General features: G+C 42.8%; 1 protein-coding gene across 3 annotated transcripts in view; it reads left to right on the top strand.

Annotated features, from left to right (window-relative positions):
- Nucleotides 1-21,107, top strand: part of LOC123800296 (WASH complex subunit 2) — a 51,698-nt gene extending 30,591 nt beyond the window's left edge. For 2 of the 3 annotated variants that reach the window (XM_045809916.2, XM_045809915.2), the window contains exons 20-31: nt 471-634; nt 3,470-3,572; nt 6,495-6,650; nt 9,005-9,187; nt 11,863-11,991; nt 12,120-12,200; nt 13,611-13,733; nt 14,909-14,971; nt 15,330-15,542; nt 17,157-17,771; nt 18,584-18,761; nt 20,761-21,107. In XM_045809916.2, the coding sequence (XP_045665872.2) occupies nt 471-634; nt 3,470-3,572; nt 6,495-6,650; nt 9,005-9,187; nt 11,863-11,991; nt 12,120-12,200; nt 13,611-13,733; nt 14,909-14,971; nt 15,330-15,542; nt 17,157-17,771; nt 18,584-18,761; nt 20,761-20,900 (2,148 nt within the window). In that variant the 3' untranslated portion in view covers nt 20,901-21,107. The remainder of the gene's footprint in view (nt 1-470; nt 635-3,469; nt 3,573-6,494; nt 6,651-9,004; nt 9,188-11,862; nt 11,992-12,119; nt 12,201-13,610; nt 13,734-14,908; nt 14,972-15,329; nt 15,543-17,156; nt 17,772-18,583; nt 18,762-20,760) is intronic. The other variant, XM_045809917.2, reaches the window with a different exon arrangement.
- The last annotated feature ends 1,603 nt before the right edge of the window (nt 21,108-22,710 follow it).

Below are 22,710 nucleotides of genomic sequence, written 5' to 3'. Positions count from 1 at the left end.
TTTCATTGTGTCTTGTTTAGATGTGCATTGCATGAGCTTTTCATATATTTTTTTTTCATATATTTTTTATATTTTGCCTGCTTTAGGATCTTTAAAGTATCATTTTCCTCCAAAGTTGAGTGTTCTTGATTTTTTAAACATTCCTCTTTTTTCTCATCCCCCTCTAATACATAAGTTTGAATCTCCTAAGGCAGACAGTTTTCTCTCTCCTAACCCAGAACAGAACCACAGAGGGGAGAAGCATAATATGGTGATGGAGGAAGGCATATGGTCTGTGAGGTCATAGAACCCAGCTGTCTAAATTTGAGTTCAAAGAGAAGTCCCAGACATGAACTTCCTTCAAGAGTGATGCACTTAGTTTAATACTTAGTTTAAATGCAATTTAGTTTAATGAATATAAGTTTCATTTTACTTCCAGGTTCCTTAGTCTGAATTGCCCCAGGATTTTAATATATATTTTCTGTTTTAAGGACCAGTGGAATATTACCGATTCACAGACGAACTCAGCATCTGACAACAGGTCAAAACTTAGGAATTCTGGCACCACTCAGGAGCAGGAGGCCAAGGCTGTGAAGAAGACCAGCCTCTTTGAGGAGGATGATGAAGACGATCTGTTCGCTGTTGCTAAGGACAGGTGAGATAGTCATTGTCAGAAAGCATTGAACCAGTGTCTGTGGTAATAAGTAAAGGTATTTGATTCACAAGATGTCAGTGTCTTGGGGTGATGGTGATATTCATTACTTAGTAGTCATACAAGGGAGAACATCTTTGATTTTCACTTGTAAGATATTTTTCCCCTCAAAATGACTTAATTTCACTCGTAGGTAGATGCTCAAGAGAAATAAAAATGTGTCCACCCAAAAGCTTGTATGTGAATGTTTGTCGTAGCATTATCCATAGTAGCCGAAAAGTGGAAACAAGCCAAACATGCTATCAACCGATGACAGGATAAAGAGAGTGTGTTCTGTCCATACAGTGGACTCTTAACTCAGCAATAGGAAGGAATAAAATATTGATACAGGTTCCAGCAAGGGTGAGCCTTAAATACTGGGTTAATTGAAGGAAACCAGTTACAGAGGACTACATGTGTGGTTCCATTTATATATATTATTATATACAGATTCCAGAACAGATTGAGCTATAGAAACAGGAAGTAAATTAGTGTTTGCCTGGGGTTGAGAGGCAAGGAGAGTTGGGAGTGACTGTTAACAGGCATGGGGTTTCATTCTGTGTTGATGGAAATATCGTGACGTCGGATTGTGGTGATAGGTACACGACTCTATAGTAAAGACCAGCGAATTGCATATGATTTTGTAAAAGCATAAATTTTATGGTATGTAAATTAGATCTCAAAACCGTTCTAAAAAAAGAATGAAGTGCTGTGACTCTGACCAAGTTGTGCAGTACTGCCTCATGAGCAGGGCGCTCACACGTCCTGGCTTGCCTGTCATTCCAGCATGACTATTATTAATTTCCCTGTCACTCTCAGAAATGTCCTGGTTTAGACCATAGGCTCTGGTTGTCTTCATGTTTGCTGATGTCTGTACCTTTCAAATAAATCAAAATATGTAACCTGTTATTTATAATGACAGTTCACTGAGCGGCATGTTTTTCTTCTGAGGACAGAGCTCCATGGGAGGCCCACATTTAACCAGTAGTTGCCGAGTGTGGGGAGTGAGGGCCCAGGTTAAGGACTCTGTTGTTTTCTGTGGTAGCTCTCTGCGGAGAGCTAACTCATTTTCTTACCTTCAGAATCTGTCATCACCTGTTCTTTGTGGGTTGGTTTGGTGTTTTGTTTTGTTTTAGAAATTACTTGTTCAGAAGATCATGCATGAGATACTCTCCTGGCGTAGCTGCTTTAATGAGGTTTCTGGTCTTCTTTAGGCATCCGATATAGTTGTAAATATTCTGTGATCACTCATCACCTCGTAGTCAAATATTTGGTTATAATTCGTGTAAATTTTTATTGGCATATATCTGTAAAGGCATATTAGATACCACTGTACTGTGGTGTTTTGCTTTTATAAGTTCTTCAAGGTATAATCTTAATGTTTAACCATTCTTTAGTGTGTATGTCTACTTAAGTACATTTGGTTAGTTGTGTTCCCTGGTCTGTGATTCTTAGGTGGTTTTTTGCTTTTTTAAGAGATAGGTAGAAGTCAGTATTTAACTAATGAATAAATTACATAGGTTGTGTCTTGCTAGTAATTAAACTTACGAAGAAGATTATGATACGTACACTTGTGTATGTATGAATTATGTTCCGAAGTACGTAGATCTATATGGTGAACAGTTCACTGAAATGACATGTTAGTATCATCTTTACTTAGCCAAAATTGAATTGAAGTTTTCGTTACCTTGGTAATTCTGTAGTGTGCTAGTTGGATGGCTCCTTATCACATAGTAAAAACTGGAACCTGACCTTTCAGTTGTTAGAACGCTTTCTGTTCTGGATTCCCCACGTCTAGTGCTAAGCCTCCGTGTGACTCTCCACTTTCATATTCCTGTCCCTTACAAATCCTGATCAGTATTTGTTCTGGCAGATATTTATTGGCCACCTTCTCTAGGGGACAGGGCAGAATCCTAGGTGACGAGGTGGTTGAAGACAGGTTAGAGAAAGGTGGTGAAGAGAGCTGTGACTGAAAGGGCCCAGTATATTCTCTCTCTCTCTCTCTCTCTCTTTTAGAAAATATTTTAACTTCACGCTGCCTTTTTTTTTTTTTTTAAGATTTTATTTATTTATTTGACAGAGATACAGACAGCTAGCGAGAGAGGGAACACAAGCAGGGGGAGTGGGAAAGGAAGAAGCAGGCTCATAGCGGAGGAGCCTGATGTGGGGCTCAATCCCATAATGCCGGGATCACGCCCTGAGCCGAAGGCAGACGCTTAACCGCTGTGCCACCCAGGCACCCCGCTTTTTTGTTTTTAAGTAGGCTCCACGCCCAACATGGGACTTGAACTCATGACCCTGGGATCAAGAGTTGCATGCTCCACCGACTTAGCTAGCCAGGCGCCCCCCCAGTATATTCTTTATTGAAAACAAATGCTAGAGATCCCTAGTTTCTGTACTTCTCGAGAATTCTAGAAAGCTAACAGGTGCTATAAAATCTAATAATTCAAATCTTTACAGCATTTTTACTCTAAATCCACCTCTCCTCCCAGCATCCCAGAACATGCTTTTAAATACTTTGCAAAGCTAACAGCTAGTGCACCTACAGTGAGTCAGAGGGACAAGATGAGGAGGCCTCCAAACTCTTTTACATATGGCTGAGAGACAGAGGCTGATGATTTGCTAGACACAAATTGCACCTACTTCAAAGGTTTTTCTGGTTTCCTTTTAACTATGTAAGGTCAGCAGATGGCTTGGGTGTTTTGGTAGTAGGTGGGTTCCTTTAAGCATGGCCTAGAGGGAATGTTGTATTTTGTAATCACATTTGCCTTTAATTTGACCTTTTGTTTGATTGTGTAGCCAAAAGAAGACCCAGAGAGTGTCACTCCTCTTTGAAGACGATGCTGATAGTGGAAGCTCTCTCTTTGGCTCTCCTCCTGCGTCTGTTCCTCCTACAACAACGGTATTAACTTCCTAGGTCCAGGAAATATCCTTGAGGTGATGTTACATGAATAGTGATACTTCCCTGAATCAGCTCCTAAAACCTGACCTTGGAGGCTGAGTCTAATGGAAAAACCCATTTGCTAATTCTAGAAAGAGATCTTCTAGTGGTATTTTACAGGTGAAGCACAAGGCAAAGTGTGGAGGAAAGGGTTCCTCCATGTCACGCAACCCATTTAGCATCAGGGGTTAGGTCTCTGGAGTCTCAGGGGGGAGCGCTGTTGCAGTTCTGGTGGGGGTCGTCAGGCTCAGCGACAGCCGCATGGAATCGTGCTAACGTTAGACCAGGCTAGTAAGGGACACGTTATTCCTTTTAGGAGCACGTTTCAAGTACTAACACTTTAGTCCTGATTTATGTCAATAGCCAGTCTGTAAAAGGGAAGGAAATTCTGGCACATGCTACCACGTGGATGGACCTTGAGGACTTCACATTGAGTGAAATGAGGCAGTCAGAAAAAGACAAATAGTATATGATTCCACTTACACGAGGTACCTGGAGGAGTCAACTTCGTAGAAACTGAAAGTTGAATCGTGGTTGCTAGGGGCTTGGGAGAGGGGGAAATGGGGAGTCTTTTAATGAGTACAGAGTTTCAGTTTTGCAAGGTGGAAAAATGCTGGAGATTGGTTGCATAACAACGTGAACATCCTTAACACCACTGAACTATATACATGGTTAAGATGGTAAATTTTATGTTTTTTACCATAGTTAAATTTTTTTAAAAAATTAAAGGATGTAATAAAAAGTCCATCAGTGACTACCTGGTGTAAATGATTCCAGTGATTACACCTAAGTGATGTCACCACCACCATCACCTAAGCTAAAAAATCTAGCCAATCTTGATGATAGTTATATCAAAAAGGAGTATTAAAGAATGAAAGGAAGGTGGGATTATGATAATAGTTGTCCAGGGAACCCAGACATCCTGGAATCCCGCTCTGCCCTGTCATTATCCCTCCCCAGCTGCTTCCCTTAGTGGGTATATGTGAGTTTGTACATAGAACAAAGCGAGGCCAAGCAGTATTTTACTGCCAGCTGGCAATTGCTGACAGCCCCCAAGGGGAATGTCAAACTTTTTAGGCTAGACCCCATGGAGACCTCCTTCTTCTGACCTGGGTTAGCCTAAAAGGCCAAGAATCAAGCCAACTCACAGCCTGCTGTCAGGCCTTCAGCTCCAACTTCAGGCCTTGCAAATTTGGCGTGCAATAGAGGCAAGAAGACATGCAAGACAGAGAAGAAGGGATGAGCCCCTGGGACTCCTCCCCTGTGGGAGCAGCCAGCATGGCAGCTCTGTACCCATGCCTGCTGTGGAAGGCCCTCCTCCTCCCGTCATGGTGGTGTGTCACCAAGTCCCCGATACCTGCCCAGGTGCGGGACAGGAGAGAAATAGCTGGAGAGGAGCCTGGAACTTTGTCTTCTAGAGGCTTATCCTTGGTTCTTCCATACCTCCTAAATACTTTTTGCTTTAAATTTCTTTTAAATCATACAGTAATATATGGATGCCTTCTTTAAAAAGGTTTAGAAAGTGCATGGAGAATACAAAGTCCTTACACTCCTTCCAGAGGAATCATTGGTAGCGGTGTGTTGTCAGCTCTTTCAGGCCTGCTTCCACGTGCCCCGTGTTTGTTTTCTTTTATTTAAACGAGATTATGTGGCACATTTTTATGCATCTTTTTTCTCGTCCTGCAGCATGTTTTTCATTTCCATAAGCTTCAGCTTATTCTTCATCGCCTCTCGGTATTCCCTGTAACTGTACCAGGACACGTGTGGCTTACTTTGCCTTAGATGGAGTAACCGTCACTGTTTCTTGCTAGTTTATTAGGGATGTTTCTTCCCCTCCCTTTAGCCTTGACCGTTGAGATAATTTTTTATCTCACTTCTCTGCGAATGCTCCTTCCTTTCATCTGCTCTCCTTGCTGTTGCCCTGGTTCTGTTCCTAAATGCAGCCCGGTCCTGTCTTGTCCTTGTCACAAATGCCTTAGCTGAGTCTCCCATGCCACCTGTAATCTCGTTCAAACTGGACTCCTCTTTTCCACCCTCACCATGTGCTCTAGGTGACGCATCCTGTCCCACGGTTCTCCAGAGGACCTTGTGGGCAGATACGTGATAGCTATTCACGTAAATGAGGAAGCAAGTGAGGAAAGGCTAGGTAGAGGGATAAATAGTCATTTCAGCACAGCAACTGATAGCTTACTAAAGATGGAGGACGGGGAAACCTTTATGGGGACCTTGAGCTGGGCCATGCTTGAACAGTGAGGAGGAGTCGCTTCTACAGACAGTGAGGAGCAAGCAGGGAAGTGTGAGAGTTTACAGTAGGTGTAAGGCAGAGTGAGGATGAGGAGCAAGCAGGGAAGTGTGAGAGTTTACAGTAGGTGTAAGGCAGAGTGAGGACTGATAGGATGCAGGTGGCTAAAGGGAGAAAATGAAGCGTCAGTTGATGGTCACGTGTAGCACATGCTTGACGCAAACAGTGTGGGCGGCGGGTGGGAGACGAAGTGCTCAGGTGCGTGTTTTATTTTACCAAGGCAGCTCTGGACGACATCACTGAGCTGCAATGTGAGAGGAGGGAGGCAGAGAGGAGAGACTAGTAGTTGTCTGGGTGACAGAGGTCAGGGTCTCGGTGATGGCAGTGTCTGTGAAGTGAATGGACACACGGAGACAGGTGCAGCTGTTGTAGTGGCCGAAGTGGTGAAGCGCTGTGTCTGCAAGCCTGAGGGGGTGGCATTTATTCCTTCGCCCTGTTTGTGCCCCGCTCACTGTCCCGCACTCTCTCTACCACCACGTTTCGCTAACTCGAGAACCGTGGTTTCGCCTTGTTCTGTATGTTGTCGTGCTAGTCAAGCACACTTCTGTTTTTAAGGATGTCCTCTGCTCTTCCTTTGGTAGAAAAAAGAGCCTGTCTCTGAGGTACCACCTTTGCTGTTCAGCGATGAAGAAGACAAGGAGGCACCATTTGGAGTGAAACCTGTGGATAAGAAGGTTGAGGGTGCCAAAGAATCGTCAGAATTGGGGAGCACTCCTGTGGTTGAGGAGTCAGAAAAGGTAGACTTTTTTCTGCATGTCTACTCTGATACATTTGTTTCTTGTGTCTTGTAAAACACAGACACACATACACACACACACATAGACATGGACGCACACACCCTTACCTTTCTCTACCACAGAAAATAAATGGCTAATTTGTTGTAAATTTTGAAAACACTGGAAAGCGTGAAGAAGAGAATCCGATGCCACCATTCGGGGACTCTTCACCGTTGTTCTTGCTGATCAGTCTCTCTTCTGGGCATCAGTGCACACGGTGCCGTGCATTTCTCCCATTTTACCCTTTCTTTGTCATCTTGTGTCCGGGTCTGTTTTGCCTTTCTCTCACTAGGGTGTTCTCCCACATCTTATTTTTCATTTTGGTTTCCTCTCTGCATGTCTGCTCTTTCTGACGTGTTCCTTTTGTAGCGGTTCTGCTCCCCCTGATTCTCTTCTGCTTCCACCTGTACTTGAACTAAAATGACTGTTTTAAGATCTTAATTTCCTGTTCTTTTACATTTAGTTGGTGTTGGCTGTTAATTAGAGAGTAGAGTAAAATTTCTCTGTCTTCTAAAACGTTTGCTGTTTTCTCCTGGGTGGCCTGTCATCTGCAGGAGCCTGTAGACAAGGCTGCTGGCTGCACTGACCTGGAGGTCGGTGATGGCCTTCGGTGTCTGTATACCTTTTCTTTTTCTTTTTTTTTAGGATTATTTATTGGGGCACCTGGGTGGCGCATTTGTTAAGCGTCTGCCTTCGGATCAGATCATGATCCCCGGGTCCCGGGATCTAGCCCCACGTCAGGCTCCCTGCTCAGCGGGAGGCCTGCTTCTCCCTCTCCAACTCCCCCTGCTTGTGTTCCCTCTCTTGCTGTTTCTCTTTCTGTCAAATAAATAAATAAAATCTTTAAAAAAGTGCTTTAAGATTATTTATTTATTTATTTGAAAGAGAGAGACAGAGAGTGAGCGGCAGAGGGAGAGGGAGAGGCAGACTCCCTGCTGAGCAGGGAACACGATGCGGGGCTAGATCCCGGGACCCTGGGGACCATGACCTGAGCCGAAGGCAGATGCTGAACCGGCTGAGCTGCCCAGGTGCCCCTACCTTTCTCTTTTTTTCGAACTTTTCTTGTTCTCTTCATGTTCAGCTGTTCGTGTTTTGTTTTTTTTTTAAGATTTTTTTTATTTATTTATTCGACAGAGACAGAGACAGCCAGCGAGAGAGGGAACACAAGCAGGGGGAGTGGGAGAGGAAGAAGCAGGCTCATAGTGGAAGAGCCTGATGTGGGGCTCGATCCCACAATGCCGGGATCACGCCCTGAGCCGAAGGCAGACGCTTAACCGCTGTGCCACCCAGGCGCCCCTCAGCTGTTCATGTTTAATCTCTCTTAGGGCCTGTGTGAAGAATATCACATACACTTTTCCTGTTGAGACTCTCAGAGCTGCAGTGATACAAATATTTTATTTGTACCTGAGAGATTGTGTGACATTCTCTACCTGTAGTTTCTGTGTGGACCTTTTCTCTGTCCCTGTAGCCCCCGAGTCAGCCAGTCAGCCTGAAGTCTACGTGCTTGTTGCACTGCCGGCTCTGGCTTGGAGTATAAGCTTCTTGAGGACCGGGGCCAGGTTTCCTTGGCTCACCACGATGTTTGTAGTACTTAGCATATTACCTCCTGCATAGTAGGCACTTTGAAATTACCTGTGTCTTCACAGAAGCATGTTTTCCACAGTTGATCACTCTGAAATTCGGATGTACTTCACAATCGGTAGCATGTTGAATTGGGAGTTGTTTTTTTCTTAGTGGTTCATACAGTAATAGTGGTTCTTAAAGTCAGTGGTATCTTACCTGAAATGAGGAACTTGTTGAACGAATAAATCTGCATTTTAGGCTCGTTTTAGTGATTCTTCGAATTACATAATACAGTGTGAGCCTTCTATAGTTTAACGGTCTGATTTTGTCAGTAAGGTTTCTCCTCGGGATTGAAGTATTAATGAATTACTAGGAAATATATGATCCACTCCTAGTGGTTGGCATTTGTGTTTTCTCTATGACTAAGTTATTTATGGCTCATGAGCAACCTGTGTGGCTCAGGGTTATACCTGATATGTGTATCTCTTGGTAGGAAGAAGTGACCCATGACTTTAAGCTGGTTGGAAAAATTATCCTTGGCTATGAATTATCTGCACAGGAGTCTGTTGGAGCAGCCGATTGAGAATTGGCCGCAGTGTTTTGTTACTTGGGAGTTGATGTGATTAGCTATAGTGCCTGGAAACATCCAAATGTCGCAGTTACTGAATTACTGAGGAGTTTGGGGTGGGGGTCCCACAGGGGAACTTGTATTTCTATATGTTACTTATTTTTTTTGTTGTTTCTATTTTCAGGGAGGACCTTTGACTATATCTACTCAGGAAGCAGTCAAGCATACTGATTTATTTTCTTCATCATCCCCCGTGGACAAAGGAACCAAAAGTAGAACCAAAACTGTTCTTAGTTTGTTTGATGAGGAAGAGGATAAAACAGAAGATCAAAACAGCATCCAAGCTCCAAAGAAAGACGTAGGAAAGGTGAGCAAAAAACAATGAAGTTATTAGTTCCAGGTTTTTGAAAGGATAAAAGAATCTCATTTTATGGTGTCTGTCCCATCATGTGAGTTACTGAAGAATTGAGGGTTCTAGTTTCTCTATATCTCCACCAACACTTGTTGACTTTTTCTATGTCAGCCCAGTGTTGGTGAGGATGCGGGGAAACTGGAACCCTCCTGTGTTGCTGTTGGGAATGTGAATTAGCACAGCTGCTTCAGAAGACAATTGGGTAGTTCCTGAAATTGGTAAACATGAGTCACCACCAAGACCTAGCAATTCAACCCCTCGGTATATATCCAAGAGTTATGAAAACATGTATTCACACAAAACTAGAATGTAGTGTTCTCACCAGCGTTACTTGTTATAGTCAAAAGATGCAAAGAACTCAATAAACAATGTAATGTATCTATTCAAAATGGAATATTATTTGACAATGTCAGTTACAGATACATGCTACAACATGGATGAACCTTGAAAACATTCTGAAAAAAAGAAGCCAATGACAAAAGACTACGTATTTTATGATTCCATTTATTTGAAGCGTCCCGAGCTGGCAGATCCATAGAGCTAGAAAATAGATCAGTGGTTGCCTGGGTCTGGGGGAGTGGGGTGGATGAGAATGGAGAAGGACTGGGGTTTCTTTTGGGGTGATGGGAGTGTTCTAAACTTACACAGTGGTGGTGTTTGCACAACTCTGAATATACTAAAAATCACTGAATTATACAGTAGATGAATTTTATGGTTTGTGAATTTTATCTCAATAGAGATGTTAAAAGCAAAACCCATAAGGTGGCATATTGCCAGTGCTTTTTTGTAAACCAAACTGAGGAAATGGTCCATGTTGATTTCTATAAAAAATGCTTTATTATTTTTTTATTACACCAATAGTTTAACCCTGTTTATAAACGAGAGCTACACATAGCGAATATGAATTATTTGCTGTGTTTTCTTTCTTTCTTTTTTTTTTTTTTAAGATTTTATTTATTTATTTGACAGTGATAGAGACAGCCAGCGAGAGAGGGAACACAAGCAGGGGGAGTGGGAGAGGAAGAAGCAGGCTCATAGAAGAGGAGCCTGATGTAGGGCTCGATCCCAGAACGCCGGGATCACACCCTGAGCCGAAGGCAGGCGCTTAACCGCTGTGCCACCCAGGCGCCCCTGCTGTGTTTTCTTTTAGCTTTTTACTGTGCGTGATTTTATGCTGATTTTCATGGTTGTGAAACTTTTAAACTTAGTTACTGTGACAGTGGGTTTTTATGTATAATCCATAATAATAATTAATTTTTAAGGTGACACATCTCCTTAGTTGTGAATTTTTTTGTTTAATCTGTGCTTGTGATGCTAAATGTTATGGGCGAGAGAGTCTACGTTGTGTGAACGACGGTCTCAGTCCTTGGATTCCTTAGGAGGGTTACATGAGGACCCTCAATGGAATAAAGACAGCCAGAAGGAAAGTAGAAGCACAGGCAGGTTATTCAAGTGAAAGTACTCTCCTCAAGGGGGAGAGTGGGCAGGTTCTGTGAGGTGGAACCTGACCCTCCGTGGTTTTGGGATTGGATATTATTGGGTCTCTCTGGGCTGAGGGGTGGGGTGGTCTCTAATGAAGGCTGCTTCCAATCATTTGGGAAGCTCCTCCCACAGGTTGGGAGGGGGAGTTTTTGACCTAGCAAGGTTTGTTACCAGAAAGGTCTTAGCAGCCTTTCTCCTTGGGTTTTGGGGCAGGGGGAAGAGAGGGGGTACCTGCAATGCAAATGCATTATAATGAGTCCAGGGGTTACACTGGGGCAGAGATGGAAGAGGAGAGCTTGTGTTCTGCACCTGTGGCTCTTTGGTCTGTCAGCGCCAAGGTCTGGGAAGTCACAAGGTCAGGATGTTGTGCTCTCGGGTTTTTAATGTGTAGCGTCTTTATATCGTCTTTGTCTCCCGCTCTTGTCTCTGTCATTCCCCTTCAGGGACTTGGGACTCTGCCTCGGGGCGTTCCTTCACTGCTCTGTTATGGTAGCTTCTATCTAACATAAAAAAAAATAGGGGAGTATTTTAGAATGTCTAGTCTGGGGCATTAGAGTGTCAAAACAAGTAATGTGAATAGTAACTTTCAAATGTCAGATACCCTACCAAACAAAAAGAACTTGTTTGGAATCTGAAGGTAGTGGGATGGAAGGTAGATGGGCATAGGGGAAGGTTGGCTGGTCATACCTGTGCCAGGTCTTGGAGTAAGATGCTGATAGATGAGGGAAACACGCTTGACCACTCTGTTGTTCTGGTATTAAGTCAGCTGCGTTCTCGTCTTCCCTTTGTGAATGAGATGGAGGGTAATTATTTGATTTTGTGTGTTTTTACCCTTAAAATGCTTCTCATTTTGGGAATTAATAGATTGTTTTTTAAATAAAAAGTTTAGATATTTATTACACACAGGCTGGAAGATGATCTTTCCAGATTATATATATGTGATCTGTATTTGCCAATATAGTTTTCACTGTTTTTGGTAGCTCCGTAGTATTCCATTATGTGAATGTGTCATTCCCTTTTTGATTGGCACTTGGGCTGTGTCCAGCCCTTAGCCATTTGTAAACAGCTGCAGGGGATATCTTTGTAGTTCCACATTTGTACTCTGATTTCCTTGGCGTAAATCCTTAGAACTTCCCTCTTTTTTCCAGAGTCCCGATCCTGATGCCCGCCCAAAGAGCACCGGTGTCTTTCAGGACGAAGAGCTCCTTTTTAGTCATAAGCTCCAGAAGGACAATGACCCAGATGTTGACCTTTTCTCTGGCACCAAGAAAACCAGGGTCAGTTTCAAAAGGTTCTTCACATTATGGTTTTGTTATTGTATTAGATACTATGTCAGCAGCTCACCTAGTTCTCTTCATAAATGGCTTTTGTTTTGAATACTGAATTTGAGTTTTGTCTCTCCCAGTTATCAGAGCCAAGTGTTGGGACCCTTTTTGGGGATGATGAAGATGATGATCTTTTCAGCCCTGCCAAGTCACAGCCTCTGGTACAAGCCTTTTGTTCTCAATACTGGGGTGTGGGGGAAGGCTTCTGGGAAGGAAAGTAACATATCGTTACAAGAGTAAGGAGAATACAGGGGTGCCTGGGTGGCTCAGTTGGTTAGTGTCTGCCTTCGGCTCAGGTCATGATCCCAGGACTCTAGGATTGAGCCCTACATCGGGCTCCCTGCTTAGCAGGGAGTCTGCTTCTCCCTCTTCCTCTGCCCCTTGCCCTCCCTGCTTGTGCACATTCTCTCTCTCACTCCCCCCATCTCTCAAATAAATAAAATCTTAAAAAAAAAAAAAAGGGTAAGGAAAACACACAGAGAATTGTGGGGCTTACTAGTAGAGGAATGGCAGATACAGTGCTGATGACCGAGTTTGTAGTGTCCCCATCTTAGGTTTCCTAACGTTAAAGCATTAACGAACCCCAGCTCTTATTATACAGATTTCTTTGATTTTTTGTTTGTTTATTTATTTATTTGATAGAGAGAGAGCACAAGCAGGGGGAGCAGCAGAGGGAGAAGCAGGCTCCTTATTGAACAGGGAGCCTGATGTGGGACGCGATCCCAGGACCCTGGGATCATGACCTGAGCCAAAGGTTGACAGGTGCTTAACCAACTGAGCCACCTAGGCTCCCCGTTTGATTTTTTTTTTTTTTTTTTGAGAGAGAGCAAGAGAGCGAGAGTGCAGGGAGGAGGGGCAGAGGCAGAGAGGGAGAGAGAGAGAATCTTAAGCAGCTCTATGCTGAGCCTGACATGGGGCTTGACCTCACAGCTCTGAGATCTTGACCTGAGCCACAATCAAGAGTTGGATGCTTAACCGACTGAGTCACCTAGGCACCCCCAGATTTGTTTGATTTTTAAGTTGTTTATTGAGAGACCAGTACAGGCAACACGGTGACTAAATATTTGTGCCTTTCAGGTGCAAAGGTTTAAATCCGAGTGCTAGCCTGTTTGGGTCATTTTTCCCCACCCCAGTAGATTTTGTTCGATACTCTCTATTTTCTTTTTAAAATTCTTTAAAAAACATTTTACTTATTTATTTGACAGGGAGAGCACAAGAGGGGGGAGAAGGGGTGAAGGAAGAGAGAGAAGCAGACTCCCCACTGAGTAGGGAGTCCAACACGGGGCTTGATCCCAGGACCCTGGGATCATGACCTGAGCCAAAGGCAAACACTTAACTGACTGAGCCACCCAGGCGCCCCTAGGTACTCTGTATTTTCTGTTTAGCATAGTGAATTCTCCTGAGAAGGTCACAGTCTTCAGAATGCCATTTCTGAAATGCTGCCTTTGTCTTCAGCCCTCATTTGAGAAATGACTCAAAACTCACAAGCCAGATTATTTTTATGAGTTGTGACTTTTCTTTAAAATTTCTAAGATACATGACAGATGTTTGGTATTCTTTTTCTTTTGAAGATATCAGAAAAGAAGAGGATAGTGAAAAAAGACTACTTGGTATCCTCTTTCAAGAACCAGAAACATCTGGAATCCACTCAGGGTATCAAAGAAAAAAGCACATTGAAACCGGAAACACCTCAGGTTAGAACTGCTTAAGGACTTCCAGCTCTTGTTTGCATCTCTGGAGAGAGGGACTACCATCACATAGACCCAAGGGTATTCAGAGTTCTCTTGAGTAGGGAGGAAACAGCAAGTAGGATGACCTCTCTTTCTAGACTGTGTGTATGTGTGTGTGTGTGTGTGTGTTTTAAATTTTTAAAAATTTAAAAATTTTGCAATTTGAACATTTTTTAAAGTAAAGCTCTACACCCAGCAGGGGACTTGAATTCACAACCTGGAGATCAAGAGTTGCACGCTCTGCTACTGACCAAGCCAGCCAGCGCCCCTCCTGTGCTTTGTTGTGTGGTTTTTTTTTTTTTTTTTGAACACGCCTCCCTGCTCCCTCCTCTCTTCTCACTCTACAGCTCAGTCCCATGAAGCTATTTTTATGATTACTGTTTTTGGACAACTTTCAGAATCAGTTCCAAGATAGAGTTAATACAGGGTGAACAATCTTTTTTTCCATTAGAACCCCCATTTCTCCCTTTGGGCTGTGTTGGCATAGAATTACGTTAGAATTAAATATAAATTATATCCAATTCCTTGGTTCCCCCATTTTCTTGGTTACCTCTCCTGAGGTCACTGCTGATAGGTCTCTGTCCTCGGCAGTCTTCTCTCTGGAGCTCGTTCTGGGAACAGGCCAGAACTGGAGGGTGAGATCCGGTTCCGGCTTACAGCTGTTTCTGGATTGAGTTGTGAAAACCAGGCACTAGGGAGAGCACATCTCCAATGACTTGCCCCAAGTTTCAGCTTCCCTTGCTTCTAGAACCTCAGTGCATTAGGTTGTGTGTGAGTTTCGGTGTGCTCTGTGGTATTTGGTGTGCGGGGTAACCAACATGGTAATTTTGCCAGCTGGTTAGATTTCGGTGCTCTGGTACACTGTGACTGTTAGGAATCTAACCCATGATCTGTGTCTGCCTTTACTCCATATATGGTCTGACAGCATTCCTCCTATACAATGGGTGAGGAGGCATAAGTGAAATAATGTTAATGAAAGGTTTTAAGGCCCCAGGAGAGATTTGAATGCCTTTCCCATTATAGAATTACAGAAAGTGACAGCTTTGCTCCATCAAATTTAATGGGCATAAGTGTAATCCAAGAGACACTTTTCTTTCTATTTCCCCAATGGATTTTTAACTGAATGTAATTTCACACAGGACTCACCAGGTCCCGCTCCATTTAAAACCAAAGAGCCATCCCCTCGGATCTGGAAAATACAAGTAATTATAACATGTCTGGAATCTTCACTGCCTGCCTTGTGGCATCTATAAACTTTTTTGGATATTTACTTTTGTCAGCTGCTGCCAGGCATTTTCTTATCTCTTCCCCACCCCCTAGTTGTTGCTTCTTGTGTGCTGCGTCTGTAACATCTTTTCTTTGGTCCCAGTGGTGGGCACAGGTATATAATCTTATTCTGTTTTTAGTCTAAGACTAGATCAGGAGACCTCCCTGCATTTTTCTTTCTCTTGTCGTATTATACATTATGTATACCATGTCTCTTGTCACGTGTCACAGTAGTAATAATAGACTGCTGTGTTTTAAGAAAACATACAGAGTAAGTTTCTTTTTCTTTTTTAGGCAAATTTAGCAATTAATCCAGCAGCCTTGCTGCCTGCAGCGGCTCCCCAGATCTCTGGAATAAAGCCCGTTTTGCCAGAATTGGGTTTTCCTTCATCTGAACCTGAGAGGATCCACAGTCTGGAAAGTATGCCCACTCTTCTCAGTAGTGGGGAGGCCGGCGTGAGTTTCGATCTTCCAGCTCAGGCAGACACGTTACACAGTGCAAACAAGGTGATGAAACCACCTTTACTTGCTTGCTTTTTTTTTTTTTTTTAGCAGGAATAACTTGTATATTTCTTCCTATCTATCAGTTGCACATCATAGGCTGCCTCCCATTCCCCATGTGAAGGAGGCACCTCTTCCTTTCTTCAGCCTCTCCATCCACCTTACACCTTCCTAATTCTGCCTTCCACTGCCTCTGTTACGTTTACGTTCTGCTCAGAAGCCACGTGAAGTTTCACTTCCTCCAGGCTCTCCTGACTTGCCCCCTAGAGGTCTTTTAAACACAGAGCAGATCACGTCCCTCCTCTGCTGGCCTCCCTGCTGCCCGAAGGAGGGCATTCAAGCTCCTTGGCATGGTGTTAAAGCCTTTTACAAACCATGCTAATCAGAGCTTCCAGCTTGCCCACCAGCCACACTGTCAGCCTAAACTCCAGTCATACCAGGCACCGTTCCATGAGCACACACACCCTGACCTGCTGCTGCCAGCAGCTTGTGCTGTTTCCTCTGTCAGGAATGCTCTTGCTCATTGACAGTCTGCTCAGACTTCACTGCTCCTGTGCTATTTCCCCTCCTGCCCTCTCATGCTGGGCTCCCTCCTCTGAGATCCCATGGCAGTTGTTTCCCGGCTGGTACGGTTCTGTCACACTGGTCCATGGGACTGTGCATGTAGGCTGGGTGGACTGAACTCTTTGAGCTTTGCTTTCGTTTTAGTTGTTTCTCTTTTCTATCCAGTCTTCCTTCTCTAGAAAATCTTGTCTGATCTCTGAGTAAGCAGTAGTACCTCGGATAACCCTGGCAAATACATTCATTTTAAGTATTTCCAAACCTGCTTCCTTGTGAAAAAGTATCCTTCCTTTTGTTCTGTTTTTTTGTTAGCCTTTGGTGAGGGGGAGCGTAAGTCTACGTTGGCTACTTCTTAAAATTATTTGTGAAATTTTCTTGAAATAGGCACACACAGCCAAGTACTTTGGCCAAAGTAGCTTGTACCTTCTTAAAACTGCTTGATTGTATATTTTGGAAAATAATCACAAATACTGAATTATTGCTAATAAGTAGCTCATACTTTGTGGTTATATTAAAAGTTCTGATTTCTTAGCCACATTATTTATGTGAAATATTTAGTATTTGAATTTATTGTTTGTTGTACTTGAAGAAAAGAACATTTTAGATTACCTCTCTTTTTTTATTGTCTTTTATCCTCCTGGTCTTGGATTCTGGTGTTAAGCTAGCCCCTGGTAAAGGTTAACACTAGATATCCCACTGATTCTTACTTGTTTTGAAAGATACCCACATGTAAACTGAGGGCAGAGTAAGTACCAACATGCCTACTTTGCAGGGTTCCAGCAGCAGATGAAGCCTTTCGTATGAAATTGAACAGATATTGTCCTCCAAAGACTCAAAAAGGGGCACATTAAAAGATTAAGAGTAATGCAGTCTTGGAGTAGCTATTAAATGTCTTTGGAAATCTTTAGGAAATAATCTCTTCTGTGTCTTAGATAATATCTTGTTTGAGGTAGACCAGACAACCTTTTAATATTTTGAGTCACTGATTATTTGCTATGTTAGCTTTGAACACTTTTTTTTTTAATCGTTAGATCAACATGTGTTTTTTTGCCATTGCAGAGCCGGGTCAAAGTGAGAGGGAAGCGTAGACCACAGACCCGTGCGGCTCGGAGGTTGGCTGCCCAGGAGTCCAGTGAGGCTGAGGATGTGAGTGTCCTCAGAAGATCCACTGCACACTTGACAGATGGAGACATTTCACCAGGTGATCCTCAGCCACAGCCCAGGGCAGCTGGTGGACAAGACAGCTCTGAGGAGGCCATGGCAGCTGCCACTCCAGCTTGGGCAGGTGGTCCTGTGTCTGAAGTGGACAGAAGCCCCTTTGCGAAATCTCTGGGTCAGTCTCTTGAGGATGATCTTTTTGATCCTGGAGATATCTTCTCCAAGGGCACTGGATCTCAGTCCACGGGGAGAAGAAAAGCCAAGGCAAAGGCAGCAGAGAGCCTGGCCAACCCACCAGGGGGTAAAGAAAAGAGCCCCATGTTTCCCGCTCTAGGGGAGGCAGGCAGTGATGATGATCTGTTCCAGTCTGTTAAACCAAAACCAGCAAAGAAAACGAATCCTTTTCCCCTCTTGGAAGATGAGGATGATCTCTTTACAGATCAGAAAGGCAAGAAGAAGGAGTCAAAATCCAACAGTCATCAGGATGTCATCTCAAAAGCACAAGATATTTTTGAGGTAATAGGACATAACCATACCTTTTGGGCCTGGTTCCATGTTAAGACAAATACTGGATTGGCTCATTTGAGCTGTACATTACAATAATCTTGTTTCATTGCTGCTTGCTGTCTGCTTGCTTAGTACTTATAATTAGGTCCTTTTGTTAGTAATTCTGAAATTTACTCAGAAGTTGTTTTTTGTTTTGTTTCACGTGGAGGTGGTTCTTGGCTGGCCATAGCCACTGATACAAATCTTGATTTTTTTAGAGTTTTTATCAGCATGTTGCTGTAGTCCGCTTCCTTGGCATGTCTCTCTGTGACATACATAAAGTAGCCTCAGTACAGCTTAAGTGTTTAGCTTCTGGTTCTTGGGAAACAGGCCCTGGTTGGAGCGGACAACTTAGTGCAGGCAGGAAGGCCTTTAGTGCCACTCTCTCGGCACTATTTATTGAGCATCTGGGTACTGGAGGCACGAAGTGAGCTAGACCAGTATGTTAGAGGCATTGGATACAGGCAGGGCAACAGGCAAATAAACTGTTTTCAGATAATGTTGAGTACCTTAAAGAAAATACGTCAGGGCAGTGGAATAGAGTGATGGATAGGGGTAGGAGCCACTCCTTCAGGTAGAACTGGTAGAGAAAGCCTCTCTGCGGAGCTGGCACTTGAGCTGGGACTAGAAGAAAGGCAAGGACTGGGCCAGGCAGAGATCTGGGTGGAGTAGGCCATTCCAGGCAGAGAGAGCAGGTCACGTGGCTGTCCCAGAATATGGTGGCAGTTTGCATTTCTATGATTTGATTTCAAATTGTTTTAATTGTTTTTTGGCTCAACAAGGATGATATATTTGCTACAGAAGCAATGAGACCCTCACAAAAAACAAGAGACAAGGAAAGAACATTTGAATCCAACTTGTTTGATGATAACATTGATATCTTTGCTGACCTAACTGTAAAACCAAAAGAAAAGTCCAAAAAGAAAGTGGAAGCTAAGTCTATATTTGATGATGATATGGGTAAGTTTGATTGTCTACATATGATACAGAGAATGATCACCATTCAGTGACTGTTATTTCTCTTGCTACCTTTGTGTGGGCCCTTTCTTGGAAAATACTCCCTAGTGGGTTTCCTTTGGCTTGCTATATAATCCTGAGTCAGGCTGAGGATGAGTAAGTAAATGGACTATTTATTTCGGTGAGACAACTTTTTGCTCTGGTCTTCATCAAGGAATTTGAAAGAGCCCAGAATTTGACCTTTAGTATTAGTATGCCCCCTGCCAATCATCTGTGATAACTCCGAACATTCTGATTTTATGGAGGGAAGGTCAGAAACTGGCCCACAGGCTGAAGTGGGCTGCGGTGGCTGCCTCGGGTGTGGTGCGGTCGTTCGAGTCAGTTGTAACTGAAGAGTGGGTGTCAGCAGTTCAGAGAACGGAGGAGGGAGTGCAGGAGGAGAGCAGGATTATATATGAAAGCAGCTTGTAACTCAGATTTAATGTCTCACCAGAGATCGTCTGTGTTTATAAACATGCTCATTTCTCCCTGTTGGTATAACATCTGCTTTATTTATTTATTTATTTATTTATTTATTTATTTATTTATTTTTAAAAGATTTTATTTATTTATTTGACAGAGATAGAGACAGCCAGCGAGAGAGGGAACACAAGCAGGGGAGTGGGAGAGGAAGAAGCAGGCTCACAGCAGAGGAGCCTGATGTGGGGCTCGATCCCATAACGCAGGGATCACGCCCTGAGCCGAAGGCAGACGCTTAACCGCTGTGCCACCCAGGCGCCCCAACATCTGCTTTATTAATGGGCAAGCCTAATGCCTAATCTTAAATGTGGCACTTCTGAGATGTCCTGTGTTAGTGGACAGGACTTGAGCTGAGGCTGAATATATACTTTCTCCTCCTTTGCCTTTCTCCCCCAGATCTAGACCTTGGGGTTAAGTGCAGTTGCAGTGCCACATGGGGCCTATTCCTGGAGTGAGCCGTGTGCTTTGTCTCCACCTGCTTCCCCCCACAGGGGATGCAGAAAAGACTTCGTTTTGTTTTGCTTTTTTGATTACAACAGAAGTAACACATACCTGTTATAATAGATAAATACTCTCTGAGAAGTGTAAAATGTGAAACACAATCCCTAGAGGTAACCATTATTGAGAGTTCGGTGTGTATCCTGTCAACCGTGGTGATGTTAATAGAGCTCTGTATACATAGAAATGTATACGTATTTTTTCCAAAATATGAATTTATTTTATCTGTTCTGTTCCTTTTTAGTCACTTAATGTCTTCCCATGTCAGTACATAGAGATCTATCTATTTCTGTGTTTTTGGTGGTTGTATAGTATTCCTTTGCATTCAGCCATTAGCATATTGAAGGTGAACTAGATTGTTGCCACATTTTCTTTATTAAAAATAATGCCATGGTCTTTAACATTTGTGTATGCATATCTTTATGTACACATGCTAAAATGTAGGTAGAACTCTAGCAGTAACATTACAGGTGGGTAAGATGAGTCATGAAATGCTAGAGGCAGTGAAACAACTAAACGTGAATGTAGTCATAAAGACTTACATTTTTGGTATTAATGTGCCTCAGATAGGTGCATTTATTCTGAAAGAGCAGTACTCCTGTGTTGGATTTCCCTTTGCTTATTCATATTGCCCTTTCCTTTTAAAATCCAGTGGGAAGAGAATGTAGAAGTAGGTATAATGTCACAGATAGTAAAGTCAGGGGCAGGATTGGAGTTCAGTTGTCCCTCCCTTTTTCCTCTCCTCCATGTGTACACACGTACTTTTGTAGCTGGGAAAATTGTGGTCAGACAGAACCTGTGACTTGTTTATAATCATAAAACTTAATTAGTAGCAAAGCCAGGACCATCGTGTTTTTGGTATCCCTTACTGTTACAAGACTTGAGTGTTTGGTGATTTATGTGGATGTGTCTTAAAAGCATCTATTTTCTTGCCTAATCAGCAAATCTTTTTCTTCGTTTTTTTTTCTTTTTTTTTTTTTTAAAGATGATATCTTCTCCTCTGGTATCCAGGCTAAGACAACCAAACCAAAAAGTCGATCTTCACAGGCAGCGCCTGAACCGAGATCTGAACAGAAGGCGTCCAACATATTTGATGATCCCTTGAACGCCTTTGGAGGCCACTAGAGCATACAGGGTATCACATCTCACCCTTCAGCTACATCCTGGAGTTAATGATGCTGTCTTATGTACTCATTGTCTTAATGGAATTAGAAAAAGCAAATGCTGAAACAGCTAGCTCACCTCTTTCTTACCCAACATACTTAATATTTTTCTGTCCTGGTTTTAATCATGCTTAATACTGCAAAACACAAATAAATATTTCACAGTGTTGTTTTTTTTTTTTTAAACTATATTTTTATTTAATAAGCCTTGCTGGGGCCACAGTATGACTTTGGGCATGTTGGAGAAGAAACCTCTATGTGTCTTTCATGAATGGGCAGGGAATTCCAGAGGAAGCAATGTCAGATAGATGACCAGGAATATTCCTTTCATGGATTGAAGCCCTAGCTTAGAGCCTAGGCAGGTGATAGATGAAGGGGACGAGAGATTATATACTTCATGACTCTCTGCAGTAGGAGAGGAGGTTTCCTCTTATTCCACTGAATTCTGAAAATGCCTCTATAGGTTCATTAAGGCAAGGTTTGGCAAACTGTGGCCCTCCGTTGTCTGTTTTTATAAATAAAGTTTTATTGGAACACAACCATACCCATTCATTTACATATTGTCTATGGCTGTTTTCACCCTACCTACAGTGCCAGAGTTCGGTAGTTGTGACAGAGACTGGATGGCCCACAAAGCCTAAGATACCTTCTGTCTGACCCTTTATAGAAACAGTTTTCTGATCCTTGCTCTAAGGCATCCATTTGCATTCTTTTGGAGCTTTGCATTATTTTATGAATGAGGCAGAATGAATCCAGATAATGGAAGGAAAAGTACTGAGGATGGAAATGTACTTCTGTAGAGTCGCACTGTTCCATAGAACTCTGCACTGATGGGAATATTCTATAACTGTGTTGTCCAATGTGGTAGCTACTAGCCACATGGATAGCTGACCCCTCCTCCAGTTTGTGTTTTCTTGTGCTGTGCCATGTTGGTGCTAAGTATTCAAACTGTACCTATGGCGGCCCGGTTGGTTTCACCGGTCCTGAAACCACTAAATTCTTCCTTTGGCACTTTTTAAGATTGAACTTGGAATTGCTGGTACAGAGTCAGATTTTGTACAGCTCTCACAGATCAGCCTTTTGTACTGCTCTGCTCTGAGAGTGACTTCATGGCAAAAGAGGGTGCTTATACCTTCTGTTCCTTAGGTTACTTGTGTATATAGTTACCTGCACCTATGTCTGGCTCACTAGGCATTGGTTAAACATGTTGTTTTCCTTTGGGAATGATAATTCTACTAATCCATCATTAGAATTGATTCCAGGAAATTCATGAGAAATTAGAGTTAGAAAATATGCAAATTGCTATTTTGAGAGGTTTGAAAGGGGGAAGGGATTTATACTTACTGGTCCTATGGTTGGCACTTTCCATGTTCTTTTATCCAGTCTCTATAAGTCTACCAGATATGTAATGTCCACATTTTACAGACGAGGCTAAAATCTGGACAATAGTGGAACAAGTTTGGCTTTTTTAGTGAGACCTAGATTTAAATCTGGTTCTAGAGCTGTTTGAGTGTAGGCAAATTATTTTACCTTTCTTAGCTTCTGTCTCCTTTGTCAACTTTGTCAAGTGTTGAGTACCAACTTTGTAGGATTGTGATGGGAGAGAATATGCAACGACCCTTGTTGACTACATAGCAGTTGAAAAATGGTAGATGATGATGATGAAAAAGAATGATTTGACCAATATAACAGAGCTTCCGTGTTGGAATCCTAGGATACAAGCTCATCTGCCTGATTCCACAAAGCCTGTGATCTTAGTTCTCCTGACTGAA

Source organism: Ursus americanus, chromosome 6 (assembly GCF_024610735.1).
Source record: "Ursus americanus isolate L20-20 chromosome 6, mUrsAme1.1.p, whole genome shotgun sequence".
NCBI classification, from domain to species: Eukaryota; Metazoa; Chordata; class Mammalia; order Carnivora; family Ursidae; genus Ursus; species Ursus americanus.
Note: the sequence above shows the minus strand (reverse complement) of the source record. Positions and strands in the feature narration are given on the sequence as shown.